Consider the following 14,063-nt stretch of genomic DNA (forward strand, 5'->3'; position numbering starts at 1 on the left):
GACTGAGAAGCAATTAATACTGATTTTTCTCTTAAGTGTCCTTGTCTATGAAAAAATTTTTAAAAAGGGGAGGGTTGGGGAGGGACATTAATACCTCATAAAGTTGTTGAGAGTTAAATGAGTATATGAAGTACCCAATACATCCCAGAACACAGGAGCTCAACTACAATAATAAACCATAATTGTTTAAGATTCCCTAATTTGTATACTTTTCCTAAGTAAGGGCTACGTTGCCCTCTGCCTATGTCACTTTTTCCTCATAAGCAATCTGACCCCCATCCCTACCCAAAATACAGATGTCAGATTCCTAAAAGAACAGAAGGATAGGTATGAAGGCATGCAGGTTTTTGGAAGAAACCAGCCAACACCAGTTCAAAGAGATAGGTTCACTGCTAGCTTTATATTCCAGAATGCGGAGCAAGAAGCAATTACACCTCAGGAAAATTCCCAGTACCCTTGGAGAGAGCTAATTGATATGCTCTGTCCCATAGTCCTGCTTATCTGGCTGGGCAAAGAAAAGGGTGGGAACCTTTGGCCTGGGCAAAACCTTCATTCTGTTGCCCAGAAAGATTGATGCGATGCCTCCAACCTTCTGTGCTGCCATCTAAGGATGGCAAGAGCAGGCCTAGCATCAGCTCATGCTCCCCTAGAAGTTAGCTTTTGGGCCCAAGTACAAAATCTTTGGGTGGCCCTCCACCGTTGCTGCTCTGTCTGTCTGCTGTTGGGGAGCCAGGGTGGGGCTGCACCCCTAAAAGGTGGCCAGCCTCTGGATCCGGTTTGCTGCGTTTGGCCAGGTCCTCATTGTGAGCCTTGCGGATGTGGCGGTAGAGGTCCCCTGACTGTGTGTAGCTGCGCAGGCAGTAGCGGCACTCGTAGGGTCGCTCACGTGTGTGCACTGTGGCATGTCGCCGTAGTGTGTAAGAGCATGAGAAGGTCTTCCCACATGTCTTGCAGGTGGGAACATCCTCAGTAAAAACCCCAAAGCTTCCTGGGGCTGCTTCATACTCAGAAGGCAGGTAAAGTGGCTCATGCAGGGTTGGGGGTGCAGGCAGGGGCGAGGTCACCAGTCCTCGATGATACTGCCCTGGACCTGGCAGTAGATGGTAGGGTAGATGAGGGTCTGGAGGCAGGAAGTGGTCACTTGGCCCCACCTCCTCCAGTCCTGCTGCCCCTGACTCCTCGAAAGCCTCTGGCTGGGTGGGTTGTCCCCCATACACTGCTCTTCCAGGTGGGAACAGTCCCTCAGGACCCTGAGGCTGTTCATCTGACACATCAGTCTCCTCATCAGAGATCACAATAGCTTCTACTTTCACCTGGACCAGCTCAGCCTCAGCTGGGGCTGGAGCCTGGGATGGAACTGGGGCTGAGATTGAAACCGGGGCTGGGGCTGGAGCTGAAGCTGGGGAATAGAAGCCTTGCAGTGGTCCTCCAGGATCCCTTGGTTCCACCACCCTCAGACTCTCAGGACCCACGTCAAGAGGAGTCAGGGGCTCTAACGAAACTGTTGGGAGGCCAGAAGAAAAGTAGTTTGCAGGAATGGTCTCTGTGGAGCTACTGGGGCTGGCAAGAGAGACATCAGTCACTGGTGGGGGAGGAGCCCGTAGATGTGGTGAGTCAACCTCCATGCCAGGCTGTGTAGTGTCAGCCCCACCGGACACTGGTGGCTCATCTGGAGGACGGACAGTAGGTGAGGGAGCAGCCAGACCTTTCCATTCCCCTTTGCTCCAATGGCCCGATGTCTCAGTGGATGCCAATGAAGACTGGGGGCCACGGGAAGTGTTGGACAAAAACTCCAAACTAGGGGGCTGTGAGTTGGTTTCTTCCTCCTTCTTGGTACTGTCCGCCTCTGCCAGGGCCCGGGCCTGCAGCCGCCGCTTACACACCTTGACGATGTCATTCATGTGTAAGTAGCTGGCAGCGGCCAGCACATCCTCCACAGGGGTATCTCCCCTAAGGGCCAGCTGGCCAGCATACATAAAGTCCAGAAGCAGCCCGAAGGCTGGGGCCGTGACAATCTCATTGTGAATACACACCAGATCCCTCTTGTCCAATTCCCGCTCCTTGTAGAAAAGCTGGAAGAATGGGCTGCAGGAGGCCAGCACAGCCCGATGGGCCAAGAACTGGGTGCTACCCACCATCACGGTGCAGTCACAAAGGAAACCCTGGGACCGCTGCTCCCGGAGGCTCTGCAGCAGCTGCTGACTGTGTTCTGGGAACTCCATAGCACCCCACGAAGGAAAGGGGGCCCAAAAGAGGTCTCCACTAGTGGCTCCCTGGGAAGAGAGGACAGTGGGTTAGGGTAGGTAACCTCCCCAGCAACCTTAACATCAGCCCTTAACTATTGCTTGCCACCCCAAGACAATCTAATTTACTGCCCTTTTTTCCCCTAGGTCACACCCAAAGATCTTCTCTTGGCTCCGCCCCGTCGGCCTAACCTTCGCGCAGGCCCCGCCCTCGTTTCGAAAAGGCCCTGCCCCCGGAAGTCCCGCCCCTAACCAGCCTCCGCTTCCTTGATGCCCTCCCGGTAGCTTCCAGCGTCTCCTCCAACTAGAAATCTGTTTCGTTCCCAAGCCTTCCCGGGCAATGCATCCACGCCCCACTCTGGGAACTCCCTGAGCCTCTCCCTCTCGCATTCCAGGGGCTAAGAACTCCCAGGATGGTAACTAGAAGAGAAAGCCGATCCCTCACCCACCACCGAGCAGCCACTGGGAGAACTCCGCCCCTTCCCACCTTCCCCGTTTTAATTGGCTCAAACTCGCCTTCCTCCGTCACGGATTGGTCCGCTAGCCACTAACCATCTGCGCTCTCCAAATGGGTGCTTGGGGACGTCGCTCATGCAGCTAGGCGCCGCATTGGCTGGCACTCCTATCCTAACTTTTTCCTGCCTCGTCCCGCCTTCTTAGCCTCCAAACCCTCTGGATTGGCGGAGCTTGCCGGTCTACTTTGAGGCCGCTGGCGGACGGGGACTTGGCCTTAGGGACAGGACCGCGGAGCTCTCCCCTCTGGGTGCGAGGTGGGCAACCGCGCAGTGTTGTGCCTTAGCTGAGAACAGGTGTCTCCGGCTGCAGGGTGACCGGGAAAAAGAGAAACAATAAGCTGTTGTGGTACCCTGAAGGCCCCGGTCCTAGACCAAACTCTGACGTAACTGTGGGCAATAGCCACGCGTCTGAACTGCAGCTGCCTCTGAAAGGTCCCTTCTTCCCTCAAAAATTCCACGATGCCCTACTGCTCCAATCCTCTAATCTAATGATTCTGCGGCTCCTCGCTCAGTAATGGTGGTGTCAGAGAACTGGCAGCTGCGGGAAAAATGTGGAGTTCTTAGCCTGAACACTACAGTGGACTTATAATGAAGAAAATAAAATGTTCTCTGTGTCCACAGCGTACTACGCAGGTGCCAGTAGGAAAAGTGGGAGTAGGCCGGGAGTGGCGGCTCACACCTGTAATCCTAGCACTCTGGGAGACCCAGGCGGGAGGATCACTTGAGGTCAAGAGTTCAAGACCAGCCTAAGCAAGAGTGAGACCCCCCTCTCTACTAAAAATAGAAAAATTATCCTGGCATGGTGGTGCATGCCTGTAGTCCCAGCTACTGGGAGGCTGAGGCAGGAGGATCGCTTGAGCCCAGGAGTTTGAGGTTGCTGTGAGCTAGGCTGACGCCAGGGCACTCACTCTAGCCTGGGCAACAGAGTGAGACTCTGTCTCAAAAAACAAAAAAAAAAAGAAAGAAAGGAAAGGAAAGGAAGAGTGGGAGTAGGATCAGGCCCCTAAAATGTCCCAGGACGACGATAGATTAACGTGGCTATGTCTGAAGAAATCTCTGAGTCCCTAGGCACCCAGAGGAAAGTGCTGCAAGTTGGGAGTCAGGGATTCTTGCCCCTTGTCTGACCCGGACAATGTGTTGACATGGTTGGTTACCAGAGGAATAACTCAGAGCTCTTACCCCTTCACCCACCACGCTAAGCATCTCCACTTTGTTCTACAGTCAAAACCTCCAGTCAGCCCTAACCAGGATTAGGGAGAGTTCATCTACCCAACATCCTTGTGCTAGATGCATGCAGGCCATGCTGATCTTAGCTTGAGATCACACCGCTTCAAGATACTGTGCCCCCACCGGGCTTGGTGGCTCACGCCTGTAATCCTAACACCCTGGGAGGCCGAGGTGGGTGGATCGTTTGAGCTCAGGAGTTCGAGACCAGCCTGAGCAAGAGTGAGACCCCGTATATGGACAACTAAAAATATATACAGAAAAAATTAGCTGGGCGTGGTGGCGCGTGCCTGTAGTCCCAGCTACTCGGAAGGTTGAGGCAGGAGGATAGCTTGAGCCCAGGAGTCTGAGGTTGCTGTGAGCTAGGTTGATGCTACGGCACTCTAGCCCAGGCAACAGAGTGAGACTGTCTCAAAAAAAAAAAAAAAAAAAAAACCAAAGGAATGGAGTTACCATTCCAAAGTAGGAAAGCTAAGATTTCATTTATACAGGCAGAGACAGGAGTTTTTTTGTTTGTTTGTTTGTTTGTTTGTTTTGAGACATGGTCTTGCTCTGTTGCCTGGGCTAGAGTGCTGTGGCATCAGCCTAGCTTACAGCAACCTCAGACTCCTGGGCTCAAGCAATCCTCCTGCCTCAGCTTCCTGAGTAGCTGGTACTATAGGCACGCACCACCACGCCCAGCTAATTTTTTTGTTTGTTTCTAGTTTTAGTTGGCAGGCTAATTTTTTTTTTCTATTTGTAGTAGAGAGGGGGTCTTGCTCTTGCTCAGGCTGGTCTTGAACTTCTGAGCTCAAGTGTTCCTCGTGCCTCAGCCTCCCAGAGTGCTAGGATTACAGGAGAGACAGGAGTTTTTAGCAGGATTATAACATCATTCATACAAGATTGGCATGTAGTTACAGCAATTTGATTGGTTATAGGCAGATTGTTTCTTTTGGGGAAGGCTACATATGACATTTTTTTACAAAGGGTGTAACAATCATGGGGTTTTTGTCATCTGGTCTAAGCAAATCAGGACAACAAGGGGGAAGTTAATCTTTAACAAGGGTCATTAATTAAGAAAGCTGGAAGTTTTTGTTCCTGAGGTTCCTTTAATTCTTTGTGTTCTGTCCTTGTACAGAACAAGAAAGACAACAAAGTGAGTTAATCCATAATCTGAGAACAGAAATTGTAACCGTATGTGGCTGGCTTAGATCACAGTCACATCTCTCAAGGCCTAAAGTGTTTTTTGGAATTCCAACAGCTTTTAAATTTTATTTATCTTCATACCAACTTCATTAGATTATAATGAGAATTAAAGGAGATAATTATGTAAAGGGCTTAACACAGTGTCTGGCATCATTTAGGCAGGAACTAGTAAGTGGTAGGTGTTATTATGGTCATTTATTCTTTTTTTTTTTTTTAGACACGGTCTTGCTCTGTCACTCAGGCTAGTGCGTAGTGGCTCATAATAGCTTACTGCAACCTCAAACTCCTGGGCTCAAGTGATCCTCCTGCTTCAGCTACCCCTCTTGGGCCACCTCCTGCCCCCCCAGTAGAGCTAGGACTACAGGCACGCGCGCCAGCATACCTGGATAATTTTTCTTTCTTTCTTCCTCTTTTTTTTTTTTTTTTTTTTTTTGTAGAGACTGGATTTCACTCCTGCTCAGGCTGGTCTTGAAGTTCTGGCCTCAAATGATCCTCTGGCCTGGGCCTTCCAAAGTGCTAGGATTTCAGGCATAAGCCACTGTACCCAGCCTTCATGCTCATTTATTCTGATCCACTCTCTTTCTTGGGCCCTTTTGGTCTTTGGTCTCCTACTGAACACATTTAGGATTTTGGCCAACATTATAAAAGTCATCTTGGTCTTTTACCTCAAGAAAGCTGGAGTGGAGTCACTTCCTTACATCTTATTCAGACAACTCTGTAAGAATTGCTTACTTGTACACCTCTGTTCATAGCAGCATTATTCACAATAGCCAAAGGTGGAAGCAATCCAACTGTCCATTGACAGATGAATGGATAAACAAAATATGGTATATACATATAGTAGAATATTATTCAGTTTTAAAAAGTAAGGACTTTCTGGCCTGTTGCAGTGGCTCACTCCTGTACTCCTAGTACACTGGGAGGTGGAAGTGGGAGGATGGCTTGAGCTCAGGAGTTCAAGACCAGCCTGAGGGAGAGCAAGACCCTGTTTGTACGAAAAATAGAAAAATTAGCCGGGTGTTGTGATGCGCGCCTGTAGTCCCAGCTACTCGGGAGGCTGAGGTAGGAGAATTGCTTGAGCCCAGGAGTTTGAGGTTGCTGTGAGCTAGGCTGACACCATGGCACTCTAGCCTGGGTGACAGAGCAAGACTCTCTCAAATAAATAAATAATAAAAAATAAAAAGGAAATTCTGACACATGCTACATTATGGATGAATCTTGAAGATTATGCTAAGTGAAATAAACCAGAGACAAAAGGACAAATATTGTATGATTCCACTTATGTGAAGTATCTGGTGTAGTCAAATTCATAGAAACAAAGTAGAATGGTGCTTTCCAGGGACTGGAGGAATAGGAGAATAGGAAGTTATTGTTTAATGGGTACAGAGTTTCTGTTTGGGAAAATGAGAAAATTCTGGAGATGGATGGTGGTGATGGTTACAGAACAATGCGAATAATGTACTTAATGCCATGGAAGTGTATACTTATAAATGGTTAAAGTGGTAAATTTATGTTATGTATATTTTACCAAAATAAGAAAAAGTAAAAAAAAAAAAAAAGGAATTGGTCAATGTTGCTTTGAACAGCTTTGTGATGAAAAGGGACTCCACGGTCAAATCAGTCTGGGAAACAGCATGCTCTATCCTCTTTTATGGGCTTGTATTCTATTGATATTGGGAGACAGATAATAAACAATACATTTTCAGATGGCGTTAAGTGCTATGAAGAAGTAACACAGGGAGATGTGCTAGAGAGTTGACTAGGATTGGGAGACATTGGCTTTAGATTCTGTGATCAGGAAAAGGCCTGACCAGGAGGTAACATTTAAACTGAAATGTGAATTACAAGAAAGAGCTGTACACACAAAAATCTGGGAGAAAAGGGACTCACATAGAGAAATGGTTAGAGAAAAAGTCCTAGTGACACATCTGAAATGCAGGTTTCTCTTCTAATGATCGGGAGTTTATTTATTTATTTTTTTACTTTTTTTATTTGTTTATAGCTGGTTAAGAAATGATCAGGAGTTTATAGAGTGGATGATGCTGAACGTCTGCAGAGAAAACCCACTGTGTATGGAGCTGGGTGAATGAACAAGGCATGTGGGTAGGCATGAATTTCATTGGTCTTGGTGAGAGTTTGTTTTTTATTCTAAGTGTAATGAGAGGTGTCAGGGCTGGAGATGTATGTTGGGAGTGTCATTGGTGTATAGATGGTGTTTAAAACCAGGGCACTAGAGAGGAAACCCCCTTGGAAAGGGAGTTGCTGGAGGTTAGGAGCACAGGCTGATTAGGAAACTTATGCAATCCTGTTTCTACAGGTTCAGAAGAGATCAGAATGAAGACCAAACTGAGGCTGAGCACAAGGACTGTGTGCTTGGTGCACTCAAGGATGGCCATGCATGCTGAACCTAGATTTTAAAAATTACAGTTCTCTTATCCTCTGTGCAAATCCCAAAATGTTAACAATCAGCTTTTATGACCCATTGCTAGTGTGGTCTGGCACAACACTGTCAGCAGGTAAGGTTGTACTTGGGGGGAGCCTGGCCTGGAAAAGAGGAGAGGAGGGAATTAGAGCAACTGAGGCCTAGGCATCTGCTTCTTTGTGAGGGTTTGGGCAGCGGGTATCCCCATGGTGTCTCAGCAGCTTGGCTTGGTGGCCTCAACCATTCTAGAAGATGGGCAATGTCAATGGGAAACAGCATTCCTTCCCTGGTGTGACAGCTTTAAGGAAGCATGAGATCTCTGTTATTGCAGTAGAGTAGGTCAGTTTCTTCTACTTACAATATACAGAGACTTACTTGGGCAACAGGGAGTTTGTTCAAGGCCAGAAAGACTGCTCTGGCTCTAGACACAGCTGCTCTTGCTGAGCCTTTCTCATAGGTCTCTCTGCATGCTCCGTTTATCAGTCAAGGACTTAGCGGGAGACACCTTACACACCCACTTTGGTTAATCCAGGTGAGTTTAATAAAGGGATTATCTACAAAAGTGTGAGCAGAGTTGAGGGGACAGAAGAGGGCTCCCCAGTCCTGGGTTCCCATGAGCAGGGACAGGAATGGGGGTAAGGAATGCAGCGATATAGTTCTCCTCTCACCAGGAAGGAGCACTGTCCTCTGGGCTCTGATTTTGGCTGCTTCATCTCCAAATATTCCACACAGAGTGGGTGCTCAATAAATGTTTTTTGAATGAATGAGTGCACGGATGTCTGGAATGCCTGAATATGCAAGAATCTTGGAGTTGGACACTCTGAATTTGTATCCAGGCTCTGAGTAACCCTGAATGAGCTCAACCCTCTGAGCCTGGGACCTCACCTGTAAGTGGGAATAACAGTAAAGCCTGCCTCATGGGGTTGCTGTATGGATTACATGAGATAAGAACAGACAGTTACAATGCTTACTATGTAAAAGCAGTCTTTATTTGCTGAATGAATGCACTCTGTTAAAGCGCGTTACTTATGTCATCTTTCACTAATTAATTCCATTAAAAGTATTTGCTGAACATACATTAAAGTTAAGGCCGGCCACAGTGGCTCACGCCTGTAATCCTAGCACCCTCGGAGGCCGAGGCAGGCGGATTGTTTGAGCTCAGGAATTCGAGACCAGCCTGAGCACGAGCGAGACCCTGCCTCTACTAAAATAGAAATAAATTATATGGACAGCTAAAAAAATATATAGAAAAATTAGCCGGGCATGGTGGCACATGCCTGTAGTCCCAGCTACTCGGGAGGCTGAGGCAGGAGGATCGCTTGAGCCCAGGAGTTCGAGGTTGCTGTGAGCTAGGCTGATGCCAGGGCACTTCTAGCCGGTAAACAGAGTGAGACTCTGTCTCAAAAAAAAAAAAAAAAAAAAAAAAAAAGTTAAGTTATGGGGGTCGGCAGTTGAGGGCCTGTGGACGCGGTGGGGGGCGGAGCTTCTTGGTTCCCCGCCCATGACAGCAAGGCCCAATCATACCCTCGGAAGACGTAGGGTCCCGCCCTCTTAGCCGTCGCAGACCCGGAAATAGGATAGGGTCGGCTGCATGTATTTCCGGTGGAGACGAGGGGCAGCGGGAGGTGTGGATTCTGATTTCCACCCTACTTCGGGAGGATGTTCTACCACGTGAGCAGGGAGCCGGGTGGAGGCACAGGCCGGGTAGAAAGGAGCTAGGCTAGCGCCTGGGTAGGGGCCACTTTTCGCCCCATAACCTAATCTGGGCTGGTCTCCATGCCACTTTTCCCCGCAGATCTCCCTGGAGCACGAGATCCTGCTGCACCCGCGCTACTTCGGCCCCAACTTGCTCAACACGGTGAAGCAGAAGCTCTTCACTGAGGTGGAGGGGACCTGTACGGGGAAGTGAGTGCCGCGCCCACCGCACCGCCTGATCGGTGCGGATGCGCACAGGGCTATATCTGCAAACCCTCCCCAGCTCCTACTAATCCTGCATGGTCCTGCCACCAGCTCTGGGGAACCCTCTCACTCTTCCAGGCACCCCAGGCAGCTAATTGCTTCCTGCTTTGGGTTCCCATGGCGCTCTCGTCAAAGCTGGATAGCAAGACATCCTTCAGCTGAGGTCATTCATTCACTCCACAAACATTTTTAAAACTCCTGCTGCGTTCCAGGTCCTGTGTCCGGCTCTGGGAACATGCAGTGAACAAGAGGCCAACGCTTGTGGAGCTCACAGTCTAATCATTGTTCCTTTTTCTGCTCTCCTGTGATTCTGCTTGTTTTCTCCATCTCCTGTGCCCAGGGACCGGCATGGCACATCATGGGCCTCTGTTTCCTGAATGCATGACCAGAGAAAGCAGATTGAGAGTTTGAGGAGGAAAGAAGAGGGCTGGGACTTGGACATTGCACAGAGTGGTAGCTCAGAGGGTGCTATAAATGAGTGAGGACTCACTGCCCAAGGCATTGGAGTACCTGGGCCTCTAGCCTCAGAATAACCTGGGGCGGTTTTTTGTTTTTTGTTTTTTTTTTTTGAGACAGAGTCTCGCTTTGTTGCCGGGGGCTAGAGTGAGTGCCCTGGCGTCAGCCTAGCTCACAGCAACCTCAAACTCCTGGGCTCAAGCAATCCTACTGCCTCAGCCTCCCGAGTACCTGGGACTACAGGCATTCGTCACCATGCCTGGCTAATTTTTTCTATATATATTTTTAGTTGGCCAGATAATATTTTTCTATTTTTAGTAGAGATGGGGTCTCGCTCTTGCTCAGGCTGGTCTCAAACTCCTGACCTCGAGCTATCCACCCGCCTTGGCCTCCCAGAGTGCTAGGATTACAGGCGTGAGCCACCGCGCCCGGCCCTGGGGTGGTTTTTGAACATGCAGGTTCCTGAGCCTTATTATTTGCTACAGAATCAAGACACTCTGGGGGCAGGCGTGAGAATCTGCATTTTAATAAGGTAATTCTGAAGCATCCCAAAGATTGAAGTCTGTTGGCTCAAGGACTGCAGCCTTATAGGGCAGTTATTGTAAAATTACCAGAGCAGTATTTGGCCGTATTGATCTGTGCCCTGTCTTTCAAATTCTGGTCGTTAAGCCCTCCAGGGACAGAGGTACTGTCTACTCCTTTTGCTCCCCCTACTTCTGAAGCTCAATGGCTTTTGTTGCAGGTGACTTTAGAGGCTCTTTCACCCACAGTCCATTCTCTTTCTCATCCTTCTCCCAGGTATGGCTTTGTAATTGCTGTCACCACCATCGACAATATCGGTGCTGGTGTGATCCAGCCAGGCAGAGGCTTTGTCCTTTATCCAGTTAAGTACAAGGCCATTGTTTTCCGGCCCTTTAAAGGAGAGGTCGTGGATGCTGTTGTCACTCAGGTCAACAAGGTGAGACCATACATAGGGAAGCCAGTCTAGGAAGGACTGGGTTGGATCCTGGCCCGACTCTGTGCCTTTGGTTAAGTCACTTTCCTTGTGCTTAACTTTCCTCCCTGTCAAATTACGGGTAGTCTTGCCCTGCCTAATTCAGGGGTCAGGGGAGTCGAAAATAATAGTCATAATAACAGAAGTCTGCATTGATTGGGTAGTTACTGTGGGCCAGGTAATGGGTAATGAGCAACGCCTCACAATGATTGTAAGGTGGGTGTACTTCTGTTCTTGCTCTGCTGGAGTCCAGTGGTACAGTCATAGCTCGCTGCAGCTTTGAACCCCTGGAGTCAAGTGATCCTCCCTCAGTTTCCCAGGTAGCTGGGATGATAAGCGTGAGCCACTATGCCCAGCCACTTCTATCCTTTTCTACAGAAACTGAAGCTTAGAGAACTTAAGTGTACTGGCCAAGGTCATGTGGTCAACAAGTGTTCAAATCTTGGACTAACAAGTCCCCGGCCTAAGTTCTTTACTACTATATTATATTCGCTAATTGCTTGCTTTCTTTTCTTTTTCTTTTCTTTCTTGCCTTTCTCTCTCTTTTTTATTTTATTTTTTTTTTTTTTTGAGATGGAGTCTTGCTCTGTCACCTGGTCTAGAGTGCTGTGGTATTAGCCTAGCTCACTGCAATCTCAAACTCCTGGGCTCAAGCAGTTCTCCGCCTCCTGAGTAGCTGGGACTACAAGCGTGCACCACCATGCCTGGCTAATTTTTCTATTTTTTTTTTTTTTAGTAGAGAGGGGGTCTTGCTCTTGCTCAGGCTGGTCATGAACTCCTGAACTCAAGTGATCCTCCCACCTCGGCCTCCCAGCATGCTAGGATTACAGGTGTGAGCCACCACACCTGGCCTCTCTTTTTCTTTCTCTCCCTCCCTTCTTTCCCTGGAGTACAGTAGCACTATCATAGATCATTGCATATATTTGCTTAATTTAAAATGAAAGATTAAAAAAGAGAGAAGCCAGGTGCAGTGGCTTGAGTCTGTAATCCCAGCTACTTGGGAGTAGGGTGGGAGAACCACCTGTGCCCAGGAGTTTGAGATCAGCTGGGTGATATAGTGAGACCCTGTCTCAAAAAAAAAGAGGGGGTGGCTGGGCAAAGTGACTCAGGCCTGTAATACTAGCACTTTGGTAGGCCAAGGCAGGAGGATCACCTGAGGCCAGGAATTTGAGACTAGCCTGAGCAATAGTGAGACCCTGTCTCTCTACAAAAACACTTAGCCAGGCATGGTAGGAAGCTACTCAGGAGGCTAAGGCAAGAAGATCTCTTGAGCCCAGGAGTTTGAGGTTGCAGTGAGCAATGATGACAGCACTGCACTCCAGCCTGGGTGACAGAGTAAGACCCTGCTTCAAAAAAAAAGTGAAATGAAACAAAAGCTACAATTCAGACTAGTTTCAAAACATAAATAATAGTATTAAGAATTAGATAAAGGTGGGAAGCTTAAAAGACTTGGGGGGCAATAAAAAGCAAGATCACTCATTTTTCTTCTAGGTTGGACTCTTCACAGAAATTGGGCCCATGTCTTGCTTCATCTCCCGACATGTAAGTCTAGGCATGCTGAGTAGGGTTAAGGACACCCATTCACCACCATCTGTGGAAACATCCATTTAAAGTGCTGACCCAGTCTCACTTTCCTTTCAGTCCATCCCATCAGAGATGGAGTTTGATCCTAACTCCAACCCTCCTTGTTACAAGACAGTGGATGAGGTGAGTGGGCAGGAAGAAGTCAATGAGAGGGAATAAAGAATCGGCCACTCTGAGGGAGAATATTGGCCTAGGGATGTCTGAGTACAGACGGTCCCCAATTTACAATGGTTCGATTTATGATTTCTTTACTTGATGATGGTGGCAAGCTGACATGCATTCAGTACATTTGGTTATCAGGAAGTAATCCCATTGTAAGTCGAGGACCATCTGTACACTATTCCTTCGTCTCCCCAGGACATTGTGATTCAGCAGGATGATGAGATCCGCTTGAAGATTGTGGGGACCCGTGTGGACAAGAATGACATTGTGAGTGTCTTGTCTGCCTTCCCACCTGTACCAGGCAGAGCTGAGAGCTGTTGGTTTTTTTGCTACCCACAGTTTCTGGGGATTCTATGTTCTTCTGCCAGGAAGAAGGGATGGGTGGGCCAAAGGCCTGGGGTTGTGGGGAGAAGGATGGTTCTGTGCTTGCCTTGGCTCCATTTCCCTTTTGTCTTCCCTCCGGCAGTTTGCTATTGGCTCCCTGATGGACGATTACTTGGGTGAGTGCCTGATCGTACCTGCCAGGGCTATTGCCTGGAGAAGGGGTATGTGGGGGTGGGGAATAGATACAGGATTTAAGCCTGAGTCAGAAATGTAAGAAACTTTCATGCTGTCTGGTTGGAAAATCCAGGACATGTGCCCTGCCCTTGGGATGGGAAGTACGTGGTTGTGGCCGCCTCCAAACTCTAACTGATGTGCTTTTCCTGTTTTCCTAGGGCTTGTGAGCTGAGCATGGGGGCCTCTTACCTTGAGTCCTGATCTAGGAAGTATGACTGTCACATTTACTGTGTTGTCCAGAGGCCCAGTCTGACTGCTGTTGGGGAGGCAAGGAAGGTACCTTGTCCGCAGAAGATATCTGGCACTTCTTTTGGCTTAGGGGCTGTTCCCAGCTTTTTGACTATGTGTTTTCATCATAAAGTATTCTTAGTTCTCATGGAAGTGTTATCTTTTTCTGGTGGGAATAGCTCTTTTTTTAAAAATGCTGTGGGGTAAATTGCTCACTAGCCCTGCTTTTCCTTAGCCTGATTCCTTGACGCCTCAGCCACCCAGGGGTTTTGACTAACCCGTTTGCCACAGTCTAAAGTTGACCTCAGGGAAGGCAAAGCTCTTATGTTGGGTCTCTTTGGCTTTCAGCAAATGATACCATCATTGGCGCCACTCTGAATCCTAATCTACTTCCAGAGTGTTTGCCCTTCCCCTGCCCTTAAAAATAACCAAGAATATCTCATGCCTTTGGAGGATTGCTTGAGGCTAGGAGTTCAAGACAAGCCTGGGCAAAATAGTGAGACCCCATCTCTTAAAAAAAGTAGCCAAGAGTA

The 14,063-nt window shown here is 48.4% G+C and overlaps 2 protein-coding genes across 2 annotated transcripts; one reads left to right on the top strand and one right to left on the bottom strand.

The window, feature by feature from the left end:
• Positions 1 to 603: 603 nt before the first annotated feature.
• Positions 604 to 2,246, bottom strand: ZBTB3 (zinc finger and BTB domain containing 3). The gene has a single exon (XM_069470130.1). It carries the CDS (start codon positions 2,220 to 2,222, stop codon positions 654 to 656), a length of 1,569 nt encoding a protein of 522 aa, XP_069326231.1. The 5' UTR covers positions 2,223 to 2,246; the 3' UTR covers positions 604 to 653.
• Positions 2,247 to 9,129: 6,883 nt separating this feature from the next.
• POLR2G (RNA polymerase II subunit G) lies at positions 9,130 to 13,678 on the top strand. The gene is made up of 8 exons (XM_069470131.1): positions 9,130 to 9,260; positions 9,385 to 9,494; positions 10,803 to 10,962; positions 12,490 to 12,540; positions 12,640 to 12,705; positions 12,940 to 13,011; positions 13,211 to 13,244; positions 13,461 to 13,678. Exons 1-8 carry the CDS (start codon positions 9,249 to 9,251, stop codon positions 13,472 to 13,474), a joined length of 519 nt encoding a protein of 172 aa, XP_069326232.1. The 5' UTR covers positions 9,130 to 9,248; the 3' UTR covers positions 13,475 to 13,678.
• Positions 13,679 to 14,063: the final 385 nt, after the last annotated feature.

Source organism: Eulemur rufifrons, chromosome 6, assembly GCF_041146395.1.
Source record: "Eulemur rufifrons isolate Redbay chromosome 6, OSU_ERuf_1, whole genome shotgun sequence".
NCBI classification, from domain to species: Eukaryota; Metazoa; Chordata; class Mammalia; order Primates; family Lemuridae; genus Eulemur; species Eulemur rufifrons.